This window comes from Molothrus ater, chromosome 9 (genome assembly GCF_012460135.2).
Source record: "Molothrus ater isolate BHLD 08-10-18 breed brown headed cowbird chromosome 9, BPBGC_Mater_1.1, whole genome shotgun sequence".
In the NCBI taxonomy this organism is placed as follows: domain Eukaryota; kingdom Metazoa; phylum Chordata; class Aves; order Passeriformes; family Icteridae; genus Molothrus; species Molothrus ater.
This window is the reverse complement of record NC_050486.2, coordinates 4,324,565-4,345,663: the sequence shown is the minus strand read 5'-3', so window position 1 is coordinate 4,345,663 and position 21,099 is coordinate 4,324,565. Positions and strand designations below refer to the sequence as shown.

General features: G+C 56.6%; 1 protein-coding gene and 1 long non-coding RNA gene across 2 annotated transcripts in view; one reads left to right on the top strand and one right to left on the bottom strand.

The window, feature by feature from the left end:
• BRINP2 (BMP/retinoic acid inducible neural specific 2) lies at positions 1-14,097 on the top strand. Its single transcript, XM_036387988.2, is given in 9 exon segments — positions 1-172; positions 6,959-7,305; positions 9,863-10,053; positions 10,176-10,366; positions 10,711-10,816; positions 11,173-11,409; positions 11,570-11,598; positions 11,600-11,793; positions 12,118-14,097. Coding segments are annotated over 8 exon segments (2,346 nt in total). The 5' UTR covers positions 1-172; positions 6,959-7,024; the 3' UTR covers positions 13,235-14,097.
• A 165-nt stretch (positions 14,098-14,262) lies between these two features.
• The window catches only part of LOC118689620 (uncharacterized), a 90,050-nt gene continuing 83,213 nt past the window's right edge, over positions 14,263-21,099 (bottom strand). Inside the window, exon 7 of the long non-coding RNA XR_004980655.1 lies at positions 14,263-15,177. This is a non-coding gene — a long non-coding RNA (uncharacterized LOC118689620). The remainder of the gene's footprint in view (positions 15,178-21,099) is intronic.

Sequence of the window (21,099 nt, the reverse complement as noted above, 5' to 3'; positions counted from 1 at the left end):
GGAGCCCGGGATGGTGGCGGCAGCGCCGCCGGGGCCCGCCCGGCCGCCCGCACATGGCGCGGCCCGGAGGCGGCGGCGGGGCAGCGCCCGGGGCCGCTGAGCCGGAGCCGATCGGAGCGGGACGCCAAGGAGAGGCGGCCGGTGCCCCGCCGGCGCTGATTTGGAGCCTGGGGTGAGTCCGCGGGGTCGCGGGGAGGAGGTGGGGGACGGGGATTGAGGCAGCGGGGGGGTCCCGCCGGTGGTGGGGTGGGGAGGGAGCGCTGTGGGCCGAGCGGCGGCTCCGCAAGGGCGGAGATCCCGGGTACCGACGGCGGCTCGCTCGGTGACCTTGGTCAAGTTGTGTCCCCGCTCCGGGCTCGCTTCGCAGCCTCCCCGGCGAGCTCGGGTGGCGGGAAGGCACCGAGTCCTGCCCGGCGGAGCCGCCCCGGCGCGGGGCCCCACAGGTGAGGGGCGGCTGCCACCGGCCCGGTGGGACCGGGTGCTGGCGGGCTACCGGGTTAAACGGGATGCCCGGGATGCTGGGACCTGCTGCTGTGCTCTGAGTGCGCTGCTCGATGTGAAATGCCCGTGTGAGACACCCCGCTCCCGCAGGGACCGGGGAGATGCCCCCGCAAGTGTTGAAACGCGCATTTCTCCGATGGGCCCCGATCATCAGTGGCCTGTGGGGGGATCAGTTCCGTGGGGGGATCGCCCGTTCCCCGCACCGCAGGGCCCCGCTCCGCAGCATCGAGTCGAGCAGTGGGTGCGTGACCCGTCGGGAGATGTTTGCTCGCCTACCCGGCACAGCTCAGGTAGGGAGCTCCCCTCTGCCAGGCTCCCTTCCCTTCACACTCATCTTTCCAGTAAGAAACAAAACTCAGTGCCTTTAAAGCGCTGGATCGCATCAGCTCCGGGCGCAGCGCTGCCCTGTCCCTCCCCAGGGACCCGCGTGTGGCTGCCCGGGGGCGGCGGTGGCGGCTCCCGGAGTGTCCCCGCCGCGGTCCCGGGGCCGGGCACTCCGAGCCCGGGCGCTCGGGGCGGGTGGGACCCGCCGGCAGATGTCAGTGTCCCCTCTCTGTCAGCAGCCAGGAGGGTCCCTGCCAGCCCCGGAGGCCCCTGCACTTTTTCCGAAGCGGAGCTGCCTTTGGTGGCCGTGCAGTGACAGTTTGGGGAGCTGGGTCTTCAGGGGGGGTAGCCCCGCTCTGACACCCCAGAGGAGCGCTCCCTCTCTCTGCCCAGCACCAGCCACCCACCACCTTATTTATCCTGCACTGCCAACGCTGAGCTACACTTGTGCATCACTGCCCGTCCGTGACACTTGTCACTCGTGTGAAGGCAGGGAAAGGGAAGCAGTGATCCTCACCTTGCACTGCCTCCTGCATGAGGATGGTACTGGGCTTGCAGGATCTGTTAGGAGGAAGGAGCCATCCTCCCTGGTGAGGAGGCTGCAGGGCTGCTCCCTTTCCCTGGCTCCTTGTGCACAGGGTTGCTCTTTTTCCCCATCCCCTTGTGTGCAGCAGGGCTGCTCTTCCCTGGTCCCAAAGATCCATCTGCAGGGATTCTTTGGTCTGAGAGCTCAGCGCAAGGTGGGGAAGCCGGAGCTGCTGCTGCCGTCATTGTGCTGGGGGGGAAATTCTATTTTGCACATTTATTTGCTTTATTTAAGAGGCTTTTGGCCTGTAGGTGTGAAAGTCTCGGGTGTGCAAAGCCAGAGGGCAGAACACATGGCACTGGTGCGACTCTGCACGCAGCTGCCATCTCTCCTGACAGCGGCCCAGGCTTCAACTCATTTGATGTCTTATGCAAATCCTTGGCTCCCTGAGTCCTGGGATTTTCTGCTATTTTCCTTTACTCTCATCTTCGCTCTTGAGGATGTGAAGAAAAGCTAATAAAAGGAACCCAGGTCGCTGAGTCCTACAGGTTTTCTAACCGGTCTCATGAGCTGAGAGGAGGAGGCGGGCAGTGACTTGGGGTCCCTCGGCTGTGGTGACTGATCGGGCTCCAGAGGGTGGCAGCGGGAGAACCCGCTCCCAGCCACGGCTGCGATGCTCAGCACCACGGCTCCGACGTGTCTGTCTGTCCCCACGCCCGGAGCCGTGTGGCCGGGGCCGGCTGCCAGGTGGCTGCCAGCACCCCGCCGTGCCCGCTTTGCCAGCGATTACCGCGCTGCTGTCGCTCCGGCGGTGCCTGCTTCGCTCTCTTAATTACCCCGGCTGATCAATGGGGCCCTGGAGCTTCCTTGGCAGCGTGCGGGTACCAGCCCGGCGCTGCAGCTCCTCCCGAGCCACAGCCGAGCCGGGGCAGGGAGGAGGTGTAGGGCAGAGGAGACAGTGTAGGCAGGGCTGGCTGTAGGGGAGAGGTGTAGGGCAGAGGAGACAGTGTAGGCAGGGCTGGCTGTAGGGGAGAGGTGTAGGGCAGAGGAGACAGTGTAGGCAGGGCTGGCTGTAGGGGAGAGGTGTAGGGCAGAGGAGACAGTGTAGGCAGGGCTGGCTGTAGGGGAGATGAGTTTCACGAAGCCCCAGGTGAGCCTGGTGGCCCCGGAGCAATGGGAGCATCCTGCTAAAATTCAGCCCTTTGGGATTGTCTGTCCCGAGGTGTGCAAGAGCAAGAGGTGGCCTGGGTGCCTGCGTGCATTCACAGATAGGCACGGCTCAGCTGAGTCAATCCACTTCAGACGCTAAACTGCACTTAGCCTTTGCCCAGGCTCTTTTAAGTGGCCTTAATTTGATAAAGCTTTTCCATGTTTAATGAGAAGGTGACTCAGTCACTGGGTTTGATGTTTGTCCGCACTGAAAGGCGTCCCCAGGGAGCTCCAGACCCCTCCCCATCGCTCCTGCACAGATGCACCTTGGCTCCCACTGTGCCCCAGGGACCATTCCCTGTGACTGGGCACATCCCACAGCCCTGCCACCGATGGTATTGTGTACCTGCCATGGACACGGGGCTTGGCTTTGGCTCTGGGCTTCAGCTCAGCGTGCACAGAGGTGGTTCCAGGGTCCATCTGGAACCTTCCTGGCAAATACCACTGCCGCTCTCCCCAGTGCATGCTTCCCAGTTTCTGTATCTCCAGATCTGCTCCTGCAGCCTGAAAGGGCACAAATCAATGCTAATGTCCCAAACAATTAGCTAACGTCTTAATTATCGAGCTCAGCCTGATGAGTGGTGGAGCACGTGGCTCCGGAGATGCCGTGGGCATGGAGGCAAGCGGGACCCTGGCATAACTCCGATGTTGTGCTGAGGGTGTTGCTGCTGTCACTGTCAGCTCCAAGGGCAGCAGAGGGAGGCTTTTGCGGCTCACCTGAGCACCCCCATCCCTCCTTCAGCCTCTCAAACCATTTTGGATGAGGACACCACCACAGAAGTCACCCACTGCCATTGCCAGGGTGGGGAGTGAGTGACTCTAGAAATTGCCATGAGCTCTTTTTAAGATGTAGCTCATGACATGTGACAGTGTGGGCCATGCATCAGCCTCACTGGAGGAACATCAGGATGTTCTGCTGCAGGCAGTGGGGACACAGTGGGCTGCAAGAAGCTCAGGAAGACTTGGCCCTGAGAGAGGTTGTGATCCTAGGAAAATTTGCCAATAATATTTACTTTGGTACTCTTCTTCCTTGCTTCGGGGTTTTTACAGAAGAGGGAAGAGGAGAAAAAAAAATAACAAGCTGGAAGTTTTCCAACTTTTGTGATGCAAAACCCTAAATCAAAAGGAAGAAGAAAAAAAAAGAGTTGTCAGATGCTTCTCATCAAATCTTCATTTTTTTGGATCAAGGAAAAGTGATTAGAAAGTTATTTCCAGCTCTAGTAGTAAGGTCAAGGGGGTTACTTGTTTCTAAGAGCTTTACTTTCCCCAGCATCCCAGGAGGATCCTGGTGTGAGCATGTGCAGGTGCACCCTGAAAAGCATTGCCCCAACCCCACAGAGCTGCAGTGCAGCCCCCCTTCCCCTCAAAGCAGAGCCAGTTCCCCCAGCTGTGGGGATTGAGGACTGTGCGGAGCTATGGCAATATCTGCACATATTTCTTTTCTATAACTCCTGATCGATAGGAGGAAATAAATCACCCCAGCTGACAGTGGTGCAGGAGAGCTGCTCCGTGGGGATGAGCTGCTGCAGAGCTCAGTGCAGCCCCCACACAGGCCTTCCTTGCCCGTTCTGCCTGACTTGGGACTCCAGCTCCTGTTGGCAAGGATGCTGCCGTGCGTCATCACCCGTCCCCAGGCAGGAGCCTCCCTCGGAGGTGCTACCACACGCGGTGTAAATAGGAGGGAAGTGTGAATAAAAGCTCACTCAGCAAGGCTGGAAACTTTGCTTCACACCAGGAGGGATTCTTCACTGGTTTTGTACCAGTTTGCCCTGGCCATGTGCTGGAAATACCAAATCCTATTTTTATTGCTCTGTAGTAAAACATGAAGTAGCCATAGGGAAACATGCCATGCTCAGCCTGGAATCTCAGAACCAGCTCCCCAGGGAAGGTGTCAGAGCAGGCAGAGATGGTTTCTAGCTGGTCTAGGGACCACAGCCGAGGGAAAAGGTGACCCAAAGTGGGTCTACCCATAATATCCATCCCCAGATGATGGTGAGCCAGATGTTTGCTGCTTTAGCTGTGGTGGGAGAGGGGATTTTGAGGGGAAGGACAGCATGGAAGCCTTTCTTGGCCAAGGCACGTGGAGATGCCCTCCAGGATGGTTAGTGCTGGTGGGAAGCATTTAATGTCTAGGATGGTTTGATGGAAAAGACAGTGCTCTGCCTGGTGTGTCCCACCCCAAAAAATCCCATCTGTGCTTTGAATCAAAGGAAGAAAACTCCTGTGTCCTTCTGATTTACACCAGGAAAGCCTCAGGGAGGGTGGTGAAGTGACTGGTGCAAAACCAGTCTGTGTTGGTGTGAAGTGGTGATGGATGAGGCCAATGTCCCATGGCACTTGTGGAAAAGCATCTCCTTTAACCACTTAAAACCCCCTTTAACATCCCCTGTGAGACCCAGGCTGCTACAGACCCGTGTGGAGGGAGGGGGGAGAGGGACACAGCCAGGGAGCAGCCCCTGCCCAGCCCCACCTCAGCTGGAGCTGGGTCAGGAGCCACTTAAAACCCATGGATGATGATGGGAGACAAGGAGACAGGGTGTGCCAAGCCTGTTTGTGGGGCAACAGGCAGAGTCCCAGTGCACCAGATATTTAAACAAGCTGTTTTGCTGTCACAGCCACATTTAATGCTACAAGCAGTGTGTTTCCATGGGCAGGGTTTAGAAAAAGGAGCTGTTCAAGGAGGCTTTACCCTCCCTCAGCTTCTGAGCTGAGATCCAGAGTGTTGCCTTCCTCCTTGCTGTGTGGGAAAGGGCTCAAATCACTGAGGGTTTAGCCTGTGGTCAGTATCTAAACCATCCATGAGGTTACTGCCAGACCCTGGCTCCCACCATTCTCTCCTGGACACAGCAGCAGGACCCACAGCTGCAGGCAGCATGGACCTGGGGGGTTAATCTTGAGCTTTGAGGATCCCTTTGGTCCCCAGGCCACATCAATTTTTAATTGTACCAGCAGATATTCCTGGGAAGGGGAGCAAGCTGCAGGTCTGCTTCAGGCAGACTCCGCATCCCATCTCTCTGCTTGCCCTCAGCCCAGCTTTGGTTGCAGCCAGGGAGGGTTAGGGGGCAGCCAAATGCCTTGGCTCAGCCACCACCCACACATGGCAGCACACAAACAGCTCTGTGAGCCTCTGGCATCAGGTCCTGCCACGTTTTGGGGGTGACAGATGCCCCCTCCAACACTGGAGGCACAGAGTGAGGAAACCAGGCTGGCATTGCCTGCCCCCCCAGGCCAGCATGGGACAGGTTTGGGCCAGGATTTGGGCACATCCTGCCCCACGTGCCAGGGGCAGGAGGCAGTGACTGGGCTGTCATGTGGCTGCCTGCCAGGCTGGGAAAAACCAGGGTGACATGTGAAAAAAGAGTGTGGGGGAACAGAAGCCCTGCCTGCTGCTCCTGCCCACCCCACTGCTCTGGCACCCCAGCCTGGTGATGTGAAAGTCTCAGCTTTTGTTTAAAATTCACAGGGCCCCAGCCTCGAGGGCTGAGCGAGAAGCTGAGAAAGTGTAATCAAAGGGCACCCTTAAGGGTTTAAATATAGAAGAGAGGGAGAAAAAAAAATTGAAAAAAACATATTATTACATGTTCAAGCATGATGATTCATCCAGCAAAGCCCTGTTTGGGAGAAGGCAGGGTTGGTGTGAGCTCAGCAGGGATGGGCATTTGGGCTCCAGCCGCCTTCCTGGAACAAAAACCACCTTCCCTGGCAGGACTGCAGCAAGGGGGTCCCTGTTCTGAGGCAAACAGCTGCTGTTGCCTCACAGCACACCTGGCCTTGGTCAGACCTTGCAGATCCCCATCTCCCACCTTTGCTGGCAAAGTCAAGCTCTGTCCTTGTGGTTGCTGCTGCCAGAAAAGCTCCATCTTTACTTTGCACTCAAAACACTACTTCCATCAGCCTAGGCAGCCTTGGAGTGGGCATCCATCCATCCATCCAGACACTAGCAGGACACAAAGACAGGTCTAACATCAACCAGACATGATTCAGTCCATACTGGAGAAACTCATTTTCCCAGTTCCCCACAATTATAATTTTTAGCCCCACCTGAAATGAGCTGCGTGCTCATGACATTTGTCCCCACAAGGCAGGGTGCAGGGCAGCCCACAGCAGTGAGCTGTATCATATAATAATAATAATAATAATAATAAATAAATAATATGCCAGGCTGATGTCCAGCAGAGAAAAACATAAAGAAAAAGCCAGAAATTCCTCAAACAGCCATCAGCCAGGATTTCATTTAACTCCAGCACCCCCAGCACCATAATCTCTTATTTCCTGTGGCATGATCAGGCTCTCGCAGGAGCGCAGCTTTCCCTCTGTCAGCAGCATCCCAGCCAGCATTCCAGAGCTTGCTCCCGGTTTCTCTCCGGTCCTCACGGGCTTCCCCTCTTGTCGTTGCAGGGCGGGGCTGTCCCGGAGGGTTGCGGCGGGGTGAGAGAATGAAGAAGCCGGCCGGGCAGCAGCAGGATGGGGCGGCAGGACCTGCCCCGTGCTGACGGGCCCCCGCCCATGCTGCCCTGGCCGCTGGCCCTGCTGGCCCTGAGCGCCTGCTGCCGCTGCAGCGCCGTGCCCCAGGGCCATGCAGCCCCCGCCACGCCCTCCTCTTCCTCCTCATCCTCCTCTCCCGCGGCCCGGGCGCCTCTCGACTGGCTCCTCACCGACCGGGGACCCTTCTACCGAGCCCAGGAGTACGTGGACTTCATGGAGCGCTACCGGCAGGGTTTCACCACCAGGTACAGGATCTACAGGTGAGAGGCTGTGAGGGGCTGGGGGGATGTGGGGGCATGGCAAAGTGGAGGCAGACCCTCTCTAATCCATGTGAGCAGACCCCCATGAGTGGGAGGAGGCTGTCCATTGGGTGGATGTGAGATGCTGCTTTTCCAGGGAATGTAATAGCAGCCCCCCCCAGGATGCTCATGGTGAGGCCAGGCTGGGCTCCAGGCTGTCAGGGTCTCTAGGTGCTCAGAGTGACCCCAAGAGAAGTTAGAAAGTCTCTTTTCCCAGCCCAGCGCTTGAAGAAGGAGTCAGGGCTCTTCATTTCTCAGTCCCAAGGTTGTTTTTTGCATCTTATTTATAAAATTCTTTCTCCTGCCCTGCCGAGGTCCGTCCAGCAGGACAGTTCCAGGCACTCTGCCTGTCCTCAGGATGGTGTTATCTTTTTATACTAAAAACTACATGTACAATATTTACAATTACTTTCCAATACATATCACCTATTTAGACAGTGAGCTTCTACTCTAAACCAATCTAAAAGTGCCAACATCACAGCAGAAGATGGAGGCCAAGAAGAAGAAGAAGGAGAAAGGCTGGACACACCCAGATCCCTCCATCTTGCCCCCTGAACCTCCATTCTAGAAACCCCAAAATCTACTTTTTCACCTTGTGATAAATTCACTATCATTCTATTTAATTTGTCGTGGCTTGCTGATCTTCATCTAAGGTTGGTAACTTGCTCCATGGGTCATGATCAAACCCACAGGCATTTCTGGGCTCTGTGCCAGGGTCTCTGAGAGCCCTGGCAGGGGTCTTGGCTGCTCAGGACAGCCAGAGGGATGTCCTGGGTCCTGACACCAGGCAGGATTTGCCCTAAGATGGGAGGGATTTGGTGCACAGGTTGAGATGGGATCAGCCCTTATGGCAGGAGGCACAGAGCCCTCTGGGCTGGATGGGTCTCGTGTGCTCCAGTCCCTTTGGACATCCTCCACCTACCAATCTCCTGCCCTGAGATGGAGGCTGGGGACAGCAGAAAGGACAGTGTGCACGTGGTGTCCACCTTCCAGGCCCTTTGGACAAAGAGGCTCTTTTGTCCTTTTTCTGTGCACAAAGATGTCTCTGTGCCAAATTACTGAACCTGCCTAGACTGGCAGTCCTCTGGGGCTGGGATGCTGCTGGGGCTTGAGAAAAGCCCCCCTGCCTGACCCCCTGGCATGTCCCCAGTGCCATCAGCCCCTGGTCTACTGTGGCATGCTATAGGCATGGGGGCCAAGGCTGGAGGGGGTTTCTTGCCAGCAGAGAACCAGGTTTGGCAGCAGTGGGGTCCCCTCACCACAGCAAAGGGCCACCCCATGACAGCCTCTGTGGGAAACACACTCCACTCCACCACCTCCTGGGCCTCCACCACCTCACTGGGGCTGTCACCTCTGCCTAGTGAGCCCTTTCCCTTCCACTCCCCACCAGTGCTGAGCCCTGGGGGCTTCCAGCAGCGAAGCAAAGCCTGACCAGGGCCCCTTGGGAATGCTGACGTGGGTGCAGGGATTGCAGCCTTGTTATGCAGCCCAGCACCCCCAGGGAGCTCCTCTCCCCTTTCCTGTGTGCTGATGCTGCCATGCTGAGGGACCTGCATCCTCCAGGGATGCTGCTGGTGACGGTGGTGGGACAGGAAGGAGCAGCCAGAGGGACAGCAGCTGGCTCACACCTCCCCAGAGGCAGAGAACCTGCTCTCAGCCTTTGGGGCTTGTTTGCCTCCGAGATGGAAGGGGGGAAATTGGCACCCCAGCCCCGAGGGAGTGTGTGTGTGCAAGGGGAGAGGCAGCATCCCCCCTGCCTCATCCTCAGCTCTGCTACTGGCTCCTGCATCTTCTGGGCCCAAAAGTCATGGTGGGAGGCAACCTGTCATCTGCCAAGCCCAGCAGCTGCTGCTTTGCACCCATCCACTGCTCCCTCCTTCTCCCTCCCTCTCCCTGTTTTCCCAGCCAGCCCTGGTGAAACTGTCTGAGAGGCACAGCCTGGTTTTAATTAGAGCCAAATGCCAAAGATTAAGCTGAAATTTGCTGCTGGTTGTTTATGAGGCCGTGGGGTTTTGGAGGCAGTGACAGGCTGGGTGGCACATTCACAGCATCTGGGGCTCTGAGGGGACCCACCACATCCCAACACCTCCAGCTTCCCACAAAATGCTGCTGATGTTTAAAACCATGACACCCCCAGATGCTGGATTTTCCCTTGGATCTGTAGGCTGGAGGAGGGATGAGCTGCAGGCAGCCCAAAGGGCTGGAAAAGGCTCTAGCCCTGCCCTGGGCTGTGATTAATGCCTTCCGGAGGTGCTGGGTTAATCAATAGCCGGCATCTCCGCTGCTTGTAGCTCTTTATCACCATCAATGGCTTAGGGAGGGACGGTGCTTTTGTCCTGCCTGGATCCATAGCTGGCAGCAGGTCCTTCACTTCCAATGGGCGGGTCGGGATGATTCTAACCAGAGTTTTCCATCTGTCCTGAATGGAAATCAGGGACATAAGGAAGGAGAGCATGCATGTGGTACCATGGCCAGACCCACTTCACACCCTCTCCCCACTGCTGCTCTCCTCCCACAGAGAGTTTGCCCGTTGGAAGGTGAATAATTTGGCCTTGGAGAGGAAAGATTTCTTCAGCCTCCCACTTCCCCTGGCCCCCGAATTCATCCGTAACATCCGGCTGCTGGGGCGGCGGCCCAGCCCGCAGCAGATCACCGACAGCCTCATCAAGAAGTATGGGACACACTTCCTGCTGGCTGCCACGCTGGGAGGTGAGTGCTGGGCTGCTCAGCCCCTTGCACAAGGAGGGGCAGTGGGAAAAGAAGCACTGCACGGCCAGGAAAGGGAATGGGGGGAGCCCACAGCCTTCCACAAGTGTCGCGTGTCCCCCCAGGAGAGGAGTCCCTGACCATTTTCGTGGACAAGCGCAAGCTGAGCCGGAGGGCAGAGCCCGCGGCGGGGGCTGGGAACAGCTCGGGGGTCTCGCTGGAGACCCTGCACCAGCTGGCAGCCTCCTACTTCATCGACAGGGAGAGCACCCTGCGCCGGCTGCACCACATCCAGATCGCCACGGCTGCCATCAAGGTAGGAGAGGGACTGAGGAGGGGCCAGCGCCGGCACCCCCCAGGGGCCCCTCGCAGCTGGCCCGAGCTGAAACAGCATCCCCCAGAGAGGCGAGAGCCGGGAAAGTTAACACCTTCCCATTATTTGTGGGAAATTGGGCACGCTAATAAAGGCACATTTTTCAGCGGGCTGCCGCCTGTCAACAGCTAATTAGCAGATAATTAGTTCTCCTCTCCGACCATCGCCCTGCTATGAGGAGGGGGGCTTGGCCAGCGGGTCAGGGATTATCTGCAGCGCTCTCATCTGGGTAGGGCACCCTGTGTCCCCTCCTGTGTACCCTGACCGCCTCTGTGTCCCCACCTTAGGTGACAGAAACACGGACAGGGCCACTGGGCTGCAGCAACTATGACAACCTGGACTCGGTGAGCTCTGTCCTGGTGCAGAGCCCTGAGAACAAAGTGCAGCTCCAAGGTAGGACTGGGCTCGTGGGGATGTGGGGGCGGACAAGTGCTGCCATGGGATGCTTGTGGGTGCACGGGGGGGTGCAGGGGAGGATGCTGGCATGAGATGCTGCTTCTAATTTCAGGGCTGGGGAGGAGAGGGGAGGAAAATAATGAAAACTGGGCAGGATGAGGTTGTTGCTTGTCTGCCAAGAGGAGCCGAGATCGATGCAGAGCCCAGACAAGCGACTCCACAGCAAATTGATATGATGATCATGCGAGGGTGGGAGCCCGGCGAGGGGGGAGAGGCTGGTGCCCTCCTCGCCCAGGTGAAGTTTGAGGGGCTCCGTGCGTGCCCTGATGCCCTCGGGGCTGCTCCCTCCCCAGGGCTGCAGACGGTGCTCCCCTCCTACCTGCGGGAGAGGTTCGTGGCCGCCGCCCTCAGCTACATCGCCTGCGGCTCGGCGGGGGAGCTGGTGTGCCGCCGCAGCGACTGCCGCTGCCAGTGCCAGCCCGCCTTCCCCCGCTGCAACTGCCCCGAGGCCGACATCCAGGCGCTGGAGAGCAGCCTGGCCCAGCTCGGGCGAGCCTGGGAGAGCCACCACAGCCAGTTCGAGGAGTCAGGTGAGGCTGGGCAGACCCCACCGAGCATCTCCTTCCCCTTGTGAGCAGCCCAGGCTGGGTCTTCTCACCATGAAGAGCTCGGGTGGAGGGAGATTGCTTTCAGCTCCACCTTCACTGCCTGCTCTCCAGAGTCCCTGATGCCATCTCCTTCTCCCCACAGAGGAGTTTCAGGCCCTGGTAAAAAGACTGCCCCACGGACCGTTTCCTGAACAGGACAGCCATCTCCCACTTCTGGAGCATGGATCTGGATGTCCAGCATCGCTACCAGCAGCTGGGCACGAGCCTGAAGCTGCTCTCCAGGAAAACCTTCCGGCTCATCCGGCGGCTCTTCAACCTCAGCAAGCGCTGCCACCGCCAGCCTCGCTTCAAGCTGCCCAAGGAGAGGTAGGGTGCCCTGGCAGCCCTTGCTGGGGACACTGCCCCGTGCCCCGAGGGTGGGGCACAGCCAGGGGCTATCTCCCTGTGGCTGCAACTGGAGAAGCTCCCACAGAGGAGGGGGTGAGCAGGCAGCAGGAGCGGCTGTACCAGCTTGGAATGTGGCCTTGAGAGATCAGGTGCAGACCTGAAGGTGAAAAATGGGTTCATGGGGGGGCCACCAGCAGAGCTGAAAACAAGCACGAGGTGGGCAGCTCTTCCATCCTTAGGGAAAGCCAGTCACATCCCAAAAGATGCCATCTAAGCCTCTCTTCTGTGTTTCCTGTGCACCAGGTCCCTCCCTTACTGGTGGAGCCGCGCACAGTCGCTCCTGTACTGCAGCGAGACCACCGTGCCTGGGACCTTCCTGGAAGAAAGCCACAGCTGTACCTGTCCCTTGGAGCAGCCCTCCTGCCAGGGCTCCATACCGTGTGCCTTGGGCGAGGGGCCAGCCTGCGCCAGCTGTGACCAGGACAACAGCACCCGCTGCGGGACCTGCCACCACGGCTACGCGCTCACCCAGGGCTTCTGCCGCCCTGAGGTGGCCGACTCCCTGGAGCACTACCTGGGGCTGGAGACGGACCTGCAGGACCTGGAGCTCAAGTACCTCCTGCAGAAGCGGGACAGCCGCATCGAGGTGCACTCCATCTTCATCAGCAACGACATGCGCCTGGGCAGCTGGTTCGACCCCTCCTGGAGGAAGCGCATGCTCCTCACCCTCAAGAGCAACAAGTACAAGCCCGGGCTGGTTCACGTCATGCTGGCCCTCTCTCTGCAGATCTGCCTCACCAAGAACAGCACCCTGGAGCCCGTCATGGCCATCTATGTTAACCCCTTTGGGGGAAGCCACTCAGAGAGCTGGTTCATGCCTGTCAACGAGGGCAGCTTCCCAGACTGGGAAAGGACTACCGTAGATGCCTCTGCCCAGTGCCAAAACTGGACGATCACCTTGGGCAACAAGTGGAAGACCTTCTTTGAAACGGTCCACGTCTACCTGCGGAGCCGCATCAAGTCTCTGGATGACAGCTCCAACGAGACAATCTACTACGAGCCCTTGGAGATGTCAGATCCCTCCAAGAACCTGGGCTACATGAAAATCAACAGCTTGCAAGTCTTTGGCTACAGCCTGCCCTTTGAGCCGGACGCTATCCGTGACCTGATCCTCCAGCTGGACTACCCCTACACCCAGGGCTCCCAGGACTCAGCCATGCTCCAGCTGCTGGAGATCAGGGACAGGGTGAACAGGCTCTCACCCCCGGGCAAAATCCGCCTCGATCTCTTCACTTGTTTGCTCCGGCACCGGCTCAAGCTGGCCAACAATGAGGTGGCGAGGATCCAGTCCTCCCTGAGGGCCTTCAACGCCAAGCTGCCCAACGCCCTGGAGCAGGAGACGGGCAAGCTGTGCAGCTAACACAGCTGGCAGCGCTCACACCTCGGCCCAGGGGGCTGGCAGGACAGACTTCCTGGGGAGGAGAGAGAAAGAACCACCCTAAAAATTGAAATCAAGGCCTTACCTTAGTGCCAACTGCGTGCTTCCATGGTACACCCAGCAACTGGCCAAAGAGACACAGGGCTCGGGCGGATGGAGGATGCCAGTGGGACTGAGGAGGAGGGATGGCTCATGGCATTGTGAACTGGCTCTGACCGTGGGGACAATGCCACTGTGGCCACCACGGAGGTGGCTGGGGAGGTGTGCCAGCAGTCCAGGGGGGTGTGGCTTGGCCAGAGGCAGCTGCTGGTCCCACCAGAGCAGGTGCTTAACCCACTGTAAGGATCCCCCAGTGGCGGCCTCCTCGCCACCCCAACTTTTGTAGTGTTTTTAAGAGGTTTCTACTGGCACCTTTGCCTTTGCGTCCCCCACGATCCATCCTGCAGCCCTGGCCTCGCACACGGTGCTGAGGGGGGTCCACAGCACAGGCCCTGCAGACCCAGCAGGTCTCCCCTGGGGCCTCTCCACGAGCACCTCGTGTCTGCTGCCATGCCGAGGCACCGTCTCACCCCTTGCCTGGAAGGACCTGGCACCTGCCCGGGGATGCTGCCATCACAGACACCCACGGAGACCTCTGGGCCAAGGTTCCCTACAAAACAGAAAAACCAACAAAAAAAACCCCCACCCTAATGCAAAAGAAAGAAAAAGAAAATGTTTTATTTATGTATTTATTTATTTGGTTTGTTTGGGACAGGTTTTTTTAAGCCTATTCATTTGGGGAGTGTCATTTCTTGTCAGTGGCTCCAGCCAAGAGACATCTTAGTAAAATGTATCTGTTTAATATATTTTTTAAAAAATGCCTTTTTTGAGCAAAAGAGCAACCAAAACCAACTGAGATTAAAAAAAAAAAAAAAGAAAGAAAAGAAGAGAACAGTTACTGTCATCCCTAGCCCTGGCTTTTCCTGTGCTTGTGGCTCCCCTCCCTCCCTCCCTCCCTCCCTCCTTCCCGGTGCTGCTGTGCTGGGTGCCTGACTGGAATATCAAGCAGTGGAGCTGCCCGGCTGTCAGATGGGAATGTTGGGTACCCAGACAAGCAGAGCTCACTGCTCCAGTGCCTGCCCTCATTCCTTGGCCAAGGATGAGGCAGAGAGAGGCAGGAGCCGACCCCGTGACCGCAGGGATCCCCAAGGGAGGCGTGCAGACAGAGGGGATGGTGCAGGGAAAGGAGAGGGATGGGAGAAGTGAATCAGTGTGCAGGTCTGAGAACGCCTTCTAATCCTCCACAGCTGGCAAAACTTGTCTGCTTGGATGTGCAAAGGCAGCGGAAACCTGAACTCATCCATCCTGCTCCTGTCACCCACCTCTCCTCCATCCTCGGGCTGGGCAGATAAAGAGATAAGCGGGAGGAAAATAACACCAGGAGAGATAAAGAGACAGACAAGAGGAAAATAAAACAGGGACAGATAAACCATACTTGCTATTTATATTCCCTGTCTAATCTATCAATCCATCAGGCTGGCTATTGTGGTTATAGCAGCCCTCAATCTGTCACCTAGACTTCTATTTTCCACACATCTGTCTTCCTTTGCCCACCTCTCCTCTCTCTCCCAGTCCTAAAGGGAAAAAAACCCAGGCAATTAAACACACCAGGAGGAAATGAAAAGTCAAAGCCATCCTCTGGGCTCCCCAGGCAAAGCTGGCAGACATCATCCTGGGGATGGGGAGGGCACAGGCATGAAGGCCAGCAGTGCTCCTGAGCAGGCAGGGCTGCTAGGAGGATTCCTGGCTAGAGAAGTTATTTTGGCTTCTGCTGTACATATTCCATCACTTCTTGGTTGTCCAGAGCAGCTGTGGCTGCCCCATCACTGGAAGTGTCCAAGGCCAGGTTGGATGAGGCTTTGGTCTCTACTGGAAGGTGTCCCTGCCTGTGGAAGGTTAGAACAAGATGAGATTTAAGGTGTCTTCTAACCCAAACCATTCTGGGGTTCTTCCCATCATCCTGTGGGCCATGTGTCAGGTTAACATTCCTTAACTCCATTCCATGTCTTCTAGACAGAGCACTTCCTACCATGTTTTTTGGTGCCCTGAACCAGTCCCACATCCTAAACACACCTCAAAATGAATGCAAGAGTTGTTGGGATGACTGGGAGCACTGCAAAGGACCCATCAAGGGATGCACCCTGCACTTCTCTGGCTCCAGATGGAGCCAGGTGATGCCCTAACAGTCCCATGTGTGAGGAGGAAGTGGACAAAGGCAATTTACTTTTAATTTGATGCCAAAAAAGCAGGGAGCAGGGGGAGGCAGGCAGCTGGAAGGAGGAGCCATCAGCTCTTTGCATCCTCAGCAGTTGTCCCTGGGGCTGCACTCTCCTCTCACCACAGCCTCCCAGCAATATCCATAATCTATTGCCCAAAGGCACCGAGTTTGGCCCAAATTGCCAATTCCCATTAGGAATGAGGCTGTGCATGGCACTCCAAGGCTTGGCAGCTGGCACAGCCCTGTCTCAGCAAAAAGCACTTCCCATTGGGAAGCACAGGGAGAGGCACACAAGGCCTTGGTCACCCACCCCCAAACCATGGGGCTGCACCCCCTCTTTAACTCAGAGAAACAGACAGAGTTGGTTCCTTAAATTTGGCTGCTAAATTGCTGTATTTTGGGAGAGAAATGCTTCCACCGTTTTGGGGGATGTGTGTGAGTTAAAGGAAGAGCAGCAGCAGCATGCCCTGGGAGGGACTGCCAGGCTGTGTGGGAATCTCAGGTGGAAGCAGCCAGGGCCTCCCATCCCTGCCCAGCAATTAAGGCACTCAGTGGAGGTGATTAAAAGGACGAGGTTAATAACTGGAGGTCAGCATTTGATTACCTTGCAGTGCTTTCCCCTGCACAGAGCAGTGCTGATGGCAGCAGGGCTGGCTGGAGAGCTGGGATCTGGCCTCAGGGTGGGAACAGCCAGCCTGAACCAGGAATTCAGCACCAAATCCATTAGGTTTTAACAACTGCTGTGTTTGGGGTTGTCCCTTTCTAGGCTCTGTGTTTATATGGGATTCTCTGCAGTATGAAAGCCAGAAAATGGCCTTTAAATAACAAGCTGAGCTCTTCACTTGCTTGACTGCAGACACTCTGGTTCCCTCCAGACACATTTGTTTAGCAGCTCTGCAAGGGAAAAGGAGGCCAGGGAAGGGCCAGGATGTTTGACCCCCAGCCCAGACAGCAGGATGGGGTTACCTGCACAGCTCTCCCAGGGCAGAGAGAGCTCACAGCCCGCAGGCTGGGGCTGGTCCTACCTCCCTCTGCCACCCTGAGACAGCCAGGGATGGGCTGCACCTGAGCAAACAGCCCACAGCTCCCCCTTTGTAACCTACACCCTTTTCCCACAGCACTGGCTGAGCCTCCATTCCTGTGTGCCATGAGGTGGTGGCCCAAGGGCACCTCTGCCTCAGGCTGGGCCCAAGCAGCAAGGACAGCTTTGCCATGGAGAGAGGCTGTGAGCCTAACTCTGCGTTCTTGCTCCAGCCTGCCTCAGTTTACCCCTTGTGGCTCCCAGCTAACACTGGGCCAGCCTGGCACAGAAGAACGTGGATGCACAGGAATGAAAACATCCCAGGGGAGGAGGGAGGGCTGGGAGAGTTCCAGGTAACGCGCTGGAGCTGGCAGGAACTCTCCTGCTTTGCATGCAAACAGCACACTGGTGCAGATGTTGCTTTTAATCCATCCCCGTGGTCTCTGGGTCTGGGCTGCAGGATGGGCAGGAGGAGGGAATCAGGGAATCAGGGTTTGGCTTGGCAGGAAGCTGCAGGCTGAGCATTTTGCCCAGGGCTCCTGCGGCTCTGTTAGCCACACCAGGCAGCTGCCAGCAGATCTGCTCTGTGCTTGACAGCATTGCTGGGGGAGGCAGGAGATGCCAAGCTGCCCTCTCTGCCCCAGCACAGCTCTGGCTCCTTCCTCATAACTCAGTCACCACAGGTACCAGAGATGCTCCTGGGCACACTTGGGACCACCTCTCACTCTCCCAGCAACCCAGCAGATGGTGGGATGTGATCCCTGGGAAGTTGGCACCCCTAAGCTGGGCAGCACCGTGGCCTAGAGCTGCTCTGCCAGCACCAGCCCTATGGAAACTTGTCCTCATTCTCTCCACACTCCAGGCTTGGGCATTGGGGGGTTGCCACCAGCCCCCCCTGTTTCCCCTGGCTCTCTGAAGCCCAGTGACATCTGCATGGCCAAGAGGCAAACCAAAACCTTGCTGGTGCTTTTTTAGCCTCATCTTTTTGTTTTTCCTCCCCCTTCTCCTGACAAGCTCAGAAGTGCAGTCAAGGTGGCAAATTAGCACCAGAGCCTCATTAATTGGCAGGCAGGAGCCTTCTCCTGCTGTTTGGGCTGTCATCAGCTGTTTCAGCACATTTTCAGCTTCTTTCTCTCAGTCTCTTTCCCCCCTTTGCCAATGCTGGGCTGTTTTTCCTCTCTGCCATCTCTTTCAAAGCCACCAAGGGTTCTCATCCCCCCATGCCATGCTCCCTGGTGTTTTCTCTCCAGAGAGGATTTACAGGGTCTGTGGTAAATGGTTAAGGAGAAGGAGGGGAAAATGCACAACCTCCTGAAGTGGTGGTGACCTCAGCTTCTTCCTCCCTCTTCCTCCTCCTCAGCCTCCTGCCACAGTCTCTGAAGGAGGCAGCAGAATCAGCACAGAGCAGGCAAGAGGGAGGTTTCTGCAAGCCCAGGCATGCAGGAGATGTCCCAGCCACCCTCCTGTGTCCCCAACAGGAGCTCAGTGAGAACCTGGGATGACTCCAGCTGGTGGGACCTCAGGAAGCCCCAGTTCCTCAGCTCCCTTCTTCCCTCCCCACCAGCTCCTCCTTAAGCAAAGATCAGAAGGCATAACCTCACCCACCCAACCCCACTGCCTCCTTGAGTGCCCTCAGCCACTCCCAGCTCTTGAGGAGAACCTGGAGACCTTGTAAGACACCATCAAATGAAGTCTTTTCACTGCACCCCATTCTGTGAGCAGAAAAATTTGCAAGGACCAGGGATGATGGCAAATTGCTTTCTCCTCCCTGAGCTCTTGGCTGGGAGCTGCCAGCAGCAACATCCCTGGACACTAAATACAGGTTCCCTGCCCTGGGGTGTCACCACAGGCAGGTGTAAATCAGCCCTGCTGGAGCCAGGACAGAGCTGAGCCACAGGCAGGAGCCTGGCTGGAGGATCCACCTCATGCCCTGGACCCTGGCCCCTGCCTGGGACAGAGCTCCCCTGGCACCCTCAGAGCTTCCACAGGACCTCTGGGCTGTGCTCCCGAACCAAGGCTTGAGATGGGCAAAATTTGGTGGACAATGGGATGTAATTTGGAGGGATTTTCTTGTAGAGTGGAATAAAATCCCCAAATAATCTGCAAGCCAGACCTTTTGCTCCTACTGCATATGCCAGGAGTGGAGACTGACTGGATGAGAAGAAAGAAGGAGAAAAATCAGTCAAACTATTTTTAAAAGTGCTCTCCCAGCCTACAGACATCCTCTTCTCTGTACACAAACCCTCTTGGGATACACAAACCCTCCCAGACCATCTGCCTCAAAAATCAGCAGTGGCTGCTACATCAGTTACCACCTTCCAGCTTTTTCCTTGAAGTGATTCCCTGCAATGGCTCCTCACCTTCCCTTGGCCCTGGTGGTATTGATCCACTCAGGAGGATGGGAATTGAAGGAAATAAAGGGTCTCAAGGGCCTATTTCTCCACCTGTAGCCCATTTGATCGCTGGGAGAGCCCACGCCACCAGGATTTATCTCCCACCTTGTTTTCCCAAGCTACTTTCTATGGCTGTTTCACCAACATAACAGTAAAAAAATGTGGCACATAAACCACCCCAAACAGTGTCCAGGGGTGTGATGTGAGATAAATCCCAGGAGGCTGCTGGGAGGAGAGGGTTGTTTGGATCAGGCCTGCTCCATTCAAGTCATCCCCTCACTGGCCATAGATCAGGGGGCTTTCCCAAAGCCCTCAAAACTGCTGGAAAGAGATTCCTTCTCTCCTGAGACTTGGCAGTGGTGTTGGGAGCAACACTCTCAGAAAGGCTCCTGGGGGAACAGAATCAGTGATTACCCAAATTAGTTTCTAATAGCTTTTATCTCCTAATTTCTACTTTGTCAAGTGCTAAAATCCATTAATAATCAAGAGACCATGTGGAAAAACATTTAATATCCCAGCTGCCAAGAGCTCCCACCCTGTCACACTCCAACACAGCTACAGAAGAGGAGGAAAAAAAATAAAGTATGATTTTTTTTAATCTTAAATCCAACTCTCCAGTTAAACTGTCTCCTGCTTTTGCTGATCAGCAGGATAGTGGGACAAATCCATGTATGGAGCAGTAGATTCTGCACCTCCCTCCTGCTCCTCTCCTGCCCTTGCTGGGCAAAGGGTGCCTCATCCCAGTGTTGGTTCCTTCCTAGAAGGACCCAAAGGTTGGTGGCCACAGTTTGTAACACCCTTGATTGATCCTGTACCTGGTGCTTCCCATCAAATGAAGGCAGGATGCTGCCTTCCCTGGGATAACCATGTCCACACAGTCCTCCATGGGCTGAGGCTGGGGTGGATCATTTCCATCACTTCCACCTCAGGGCTGGTCCCTTCCACTCTTGGCCTGAGTGGCTGCAGCCCTTCATCCCACCCTCACCCCCTTCAAGTCTCTCAGCTTTATTCATTCCTTATCTTGGCCTTGCAGAGCTGACCTCAGCCCTCCAGCCACAGCCCTCCCTGCTCAGGTGGAATCCACCCCCCAGCACTCCCTGCTCAGGTGGAATCCACTTCCCTGCTCAGGTGGAATTGCTTGCTTCAATTTGCATCACTCCCCCCTCTCCTAATCACCTGTTTGAACAGTTTAATGGGCTTCTAATAAAATATTGTATTTCTGAAGCTCCCTGTGATGGAATAATTCCCCCCAGCACACCCAGAGGGATGCACACAACCCCTGCACAGCATTGCCCATGGCTTTTTGTGCCTGGGCTGCTTCCCCAGCAGCAGCAGCCTGGAAAGAGGAGGGAACACAGCCCTGCATCCACCCCAGAGGTTGTTGCCTGAGCACAACAGAGATGGGCACAGGGATCCAGGGGGCACAGCCAGAGGTGAGCTTTGGGCAGAGGTGCCAGAGGGTTCCAGGCACCCCGGGGACAAAAACTGGGAGCAAGGAAGGAATTGGGATGTGGCTGCATGAATAGATGGCTGTGGGAGCTGCTGGGAGCAGGGAGCACAGGGAGGCATGGGAAGGCTGAGCAGGGTCAGTGCCTGCAGCACCCCACATCCCAACAGTAGGTGCTGTTGGGGGGCACAGTCCCAGAGCCAGGCAGGGTGTGCACAGCCTGGTGTAAAGAACAGAGCTGTCCAACATCCCCTCACCACAGTGTGGCCTCCCCACATGGCTCCTTCCTCTCTTGCCAAGAGGATGGTGGCCTGGAGAAGGATTAGGGTGCTTTTCTTAGCAGCTTAACCATTGCTCAGAGGCAGAATCAAGAGTGATTGACCCAGTACAGCAAAGCCAGTATCCCCACAGAACCAGGAAATCCTCATTTCCACCTGAATGGCCTGCCCAAGGCCTGATGGGCACTTGCAGACCCTGTCCTGATCTCAAAAAACGCCTCAAAGAGCTCAGGCTCAGGTGCTGGCCTCACAGAGGTGAGCAATGGAGCCCTGCCAGCCAGGATCTGCACTTTGAGAGGACATCAGTCCCTCAGTGACCCTCCTGGTGAAGGCTGGGACAGCACTGCCACCATGCACACTCATCCCCTGCTTCCTTCCCCAGCTCCTCAGCAAGGCTCAGTGTCTGGTTATGGATTTGTTTTGTGTTTTGCTGTTGGCTCACACATCATTA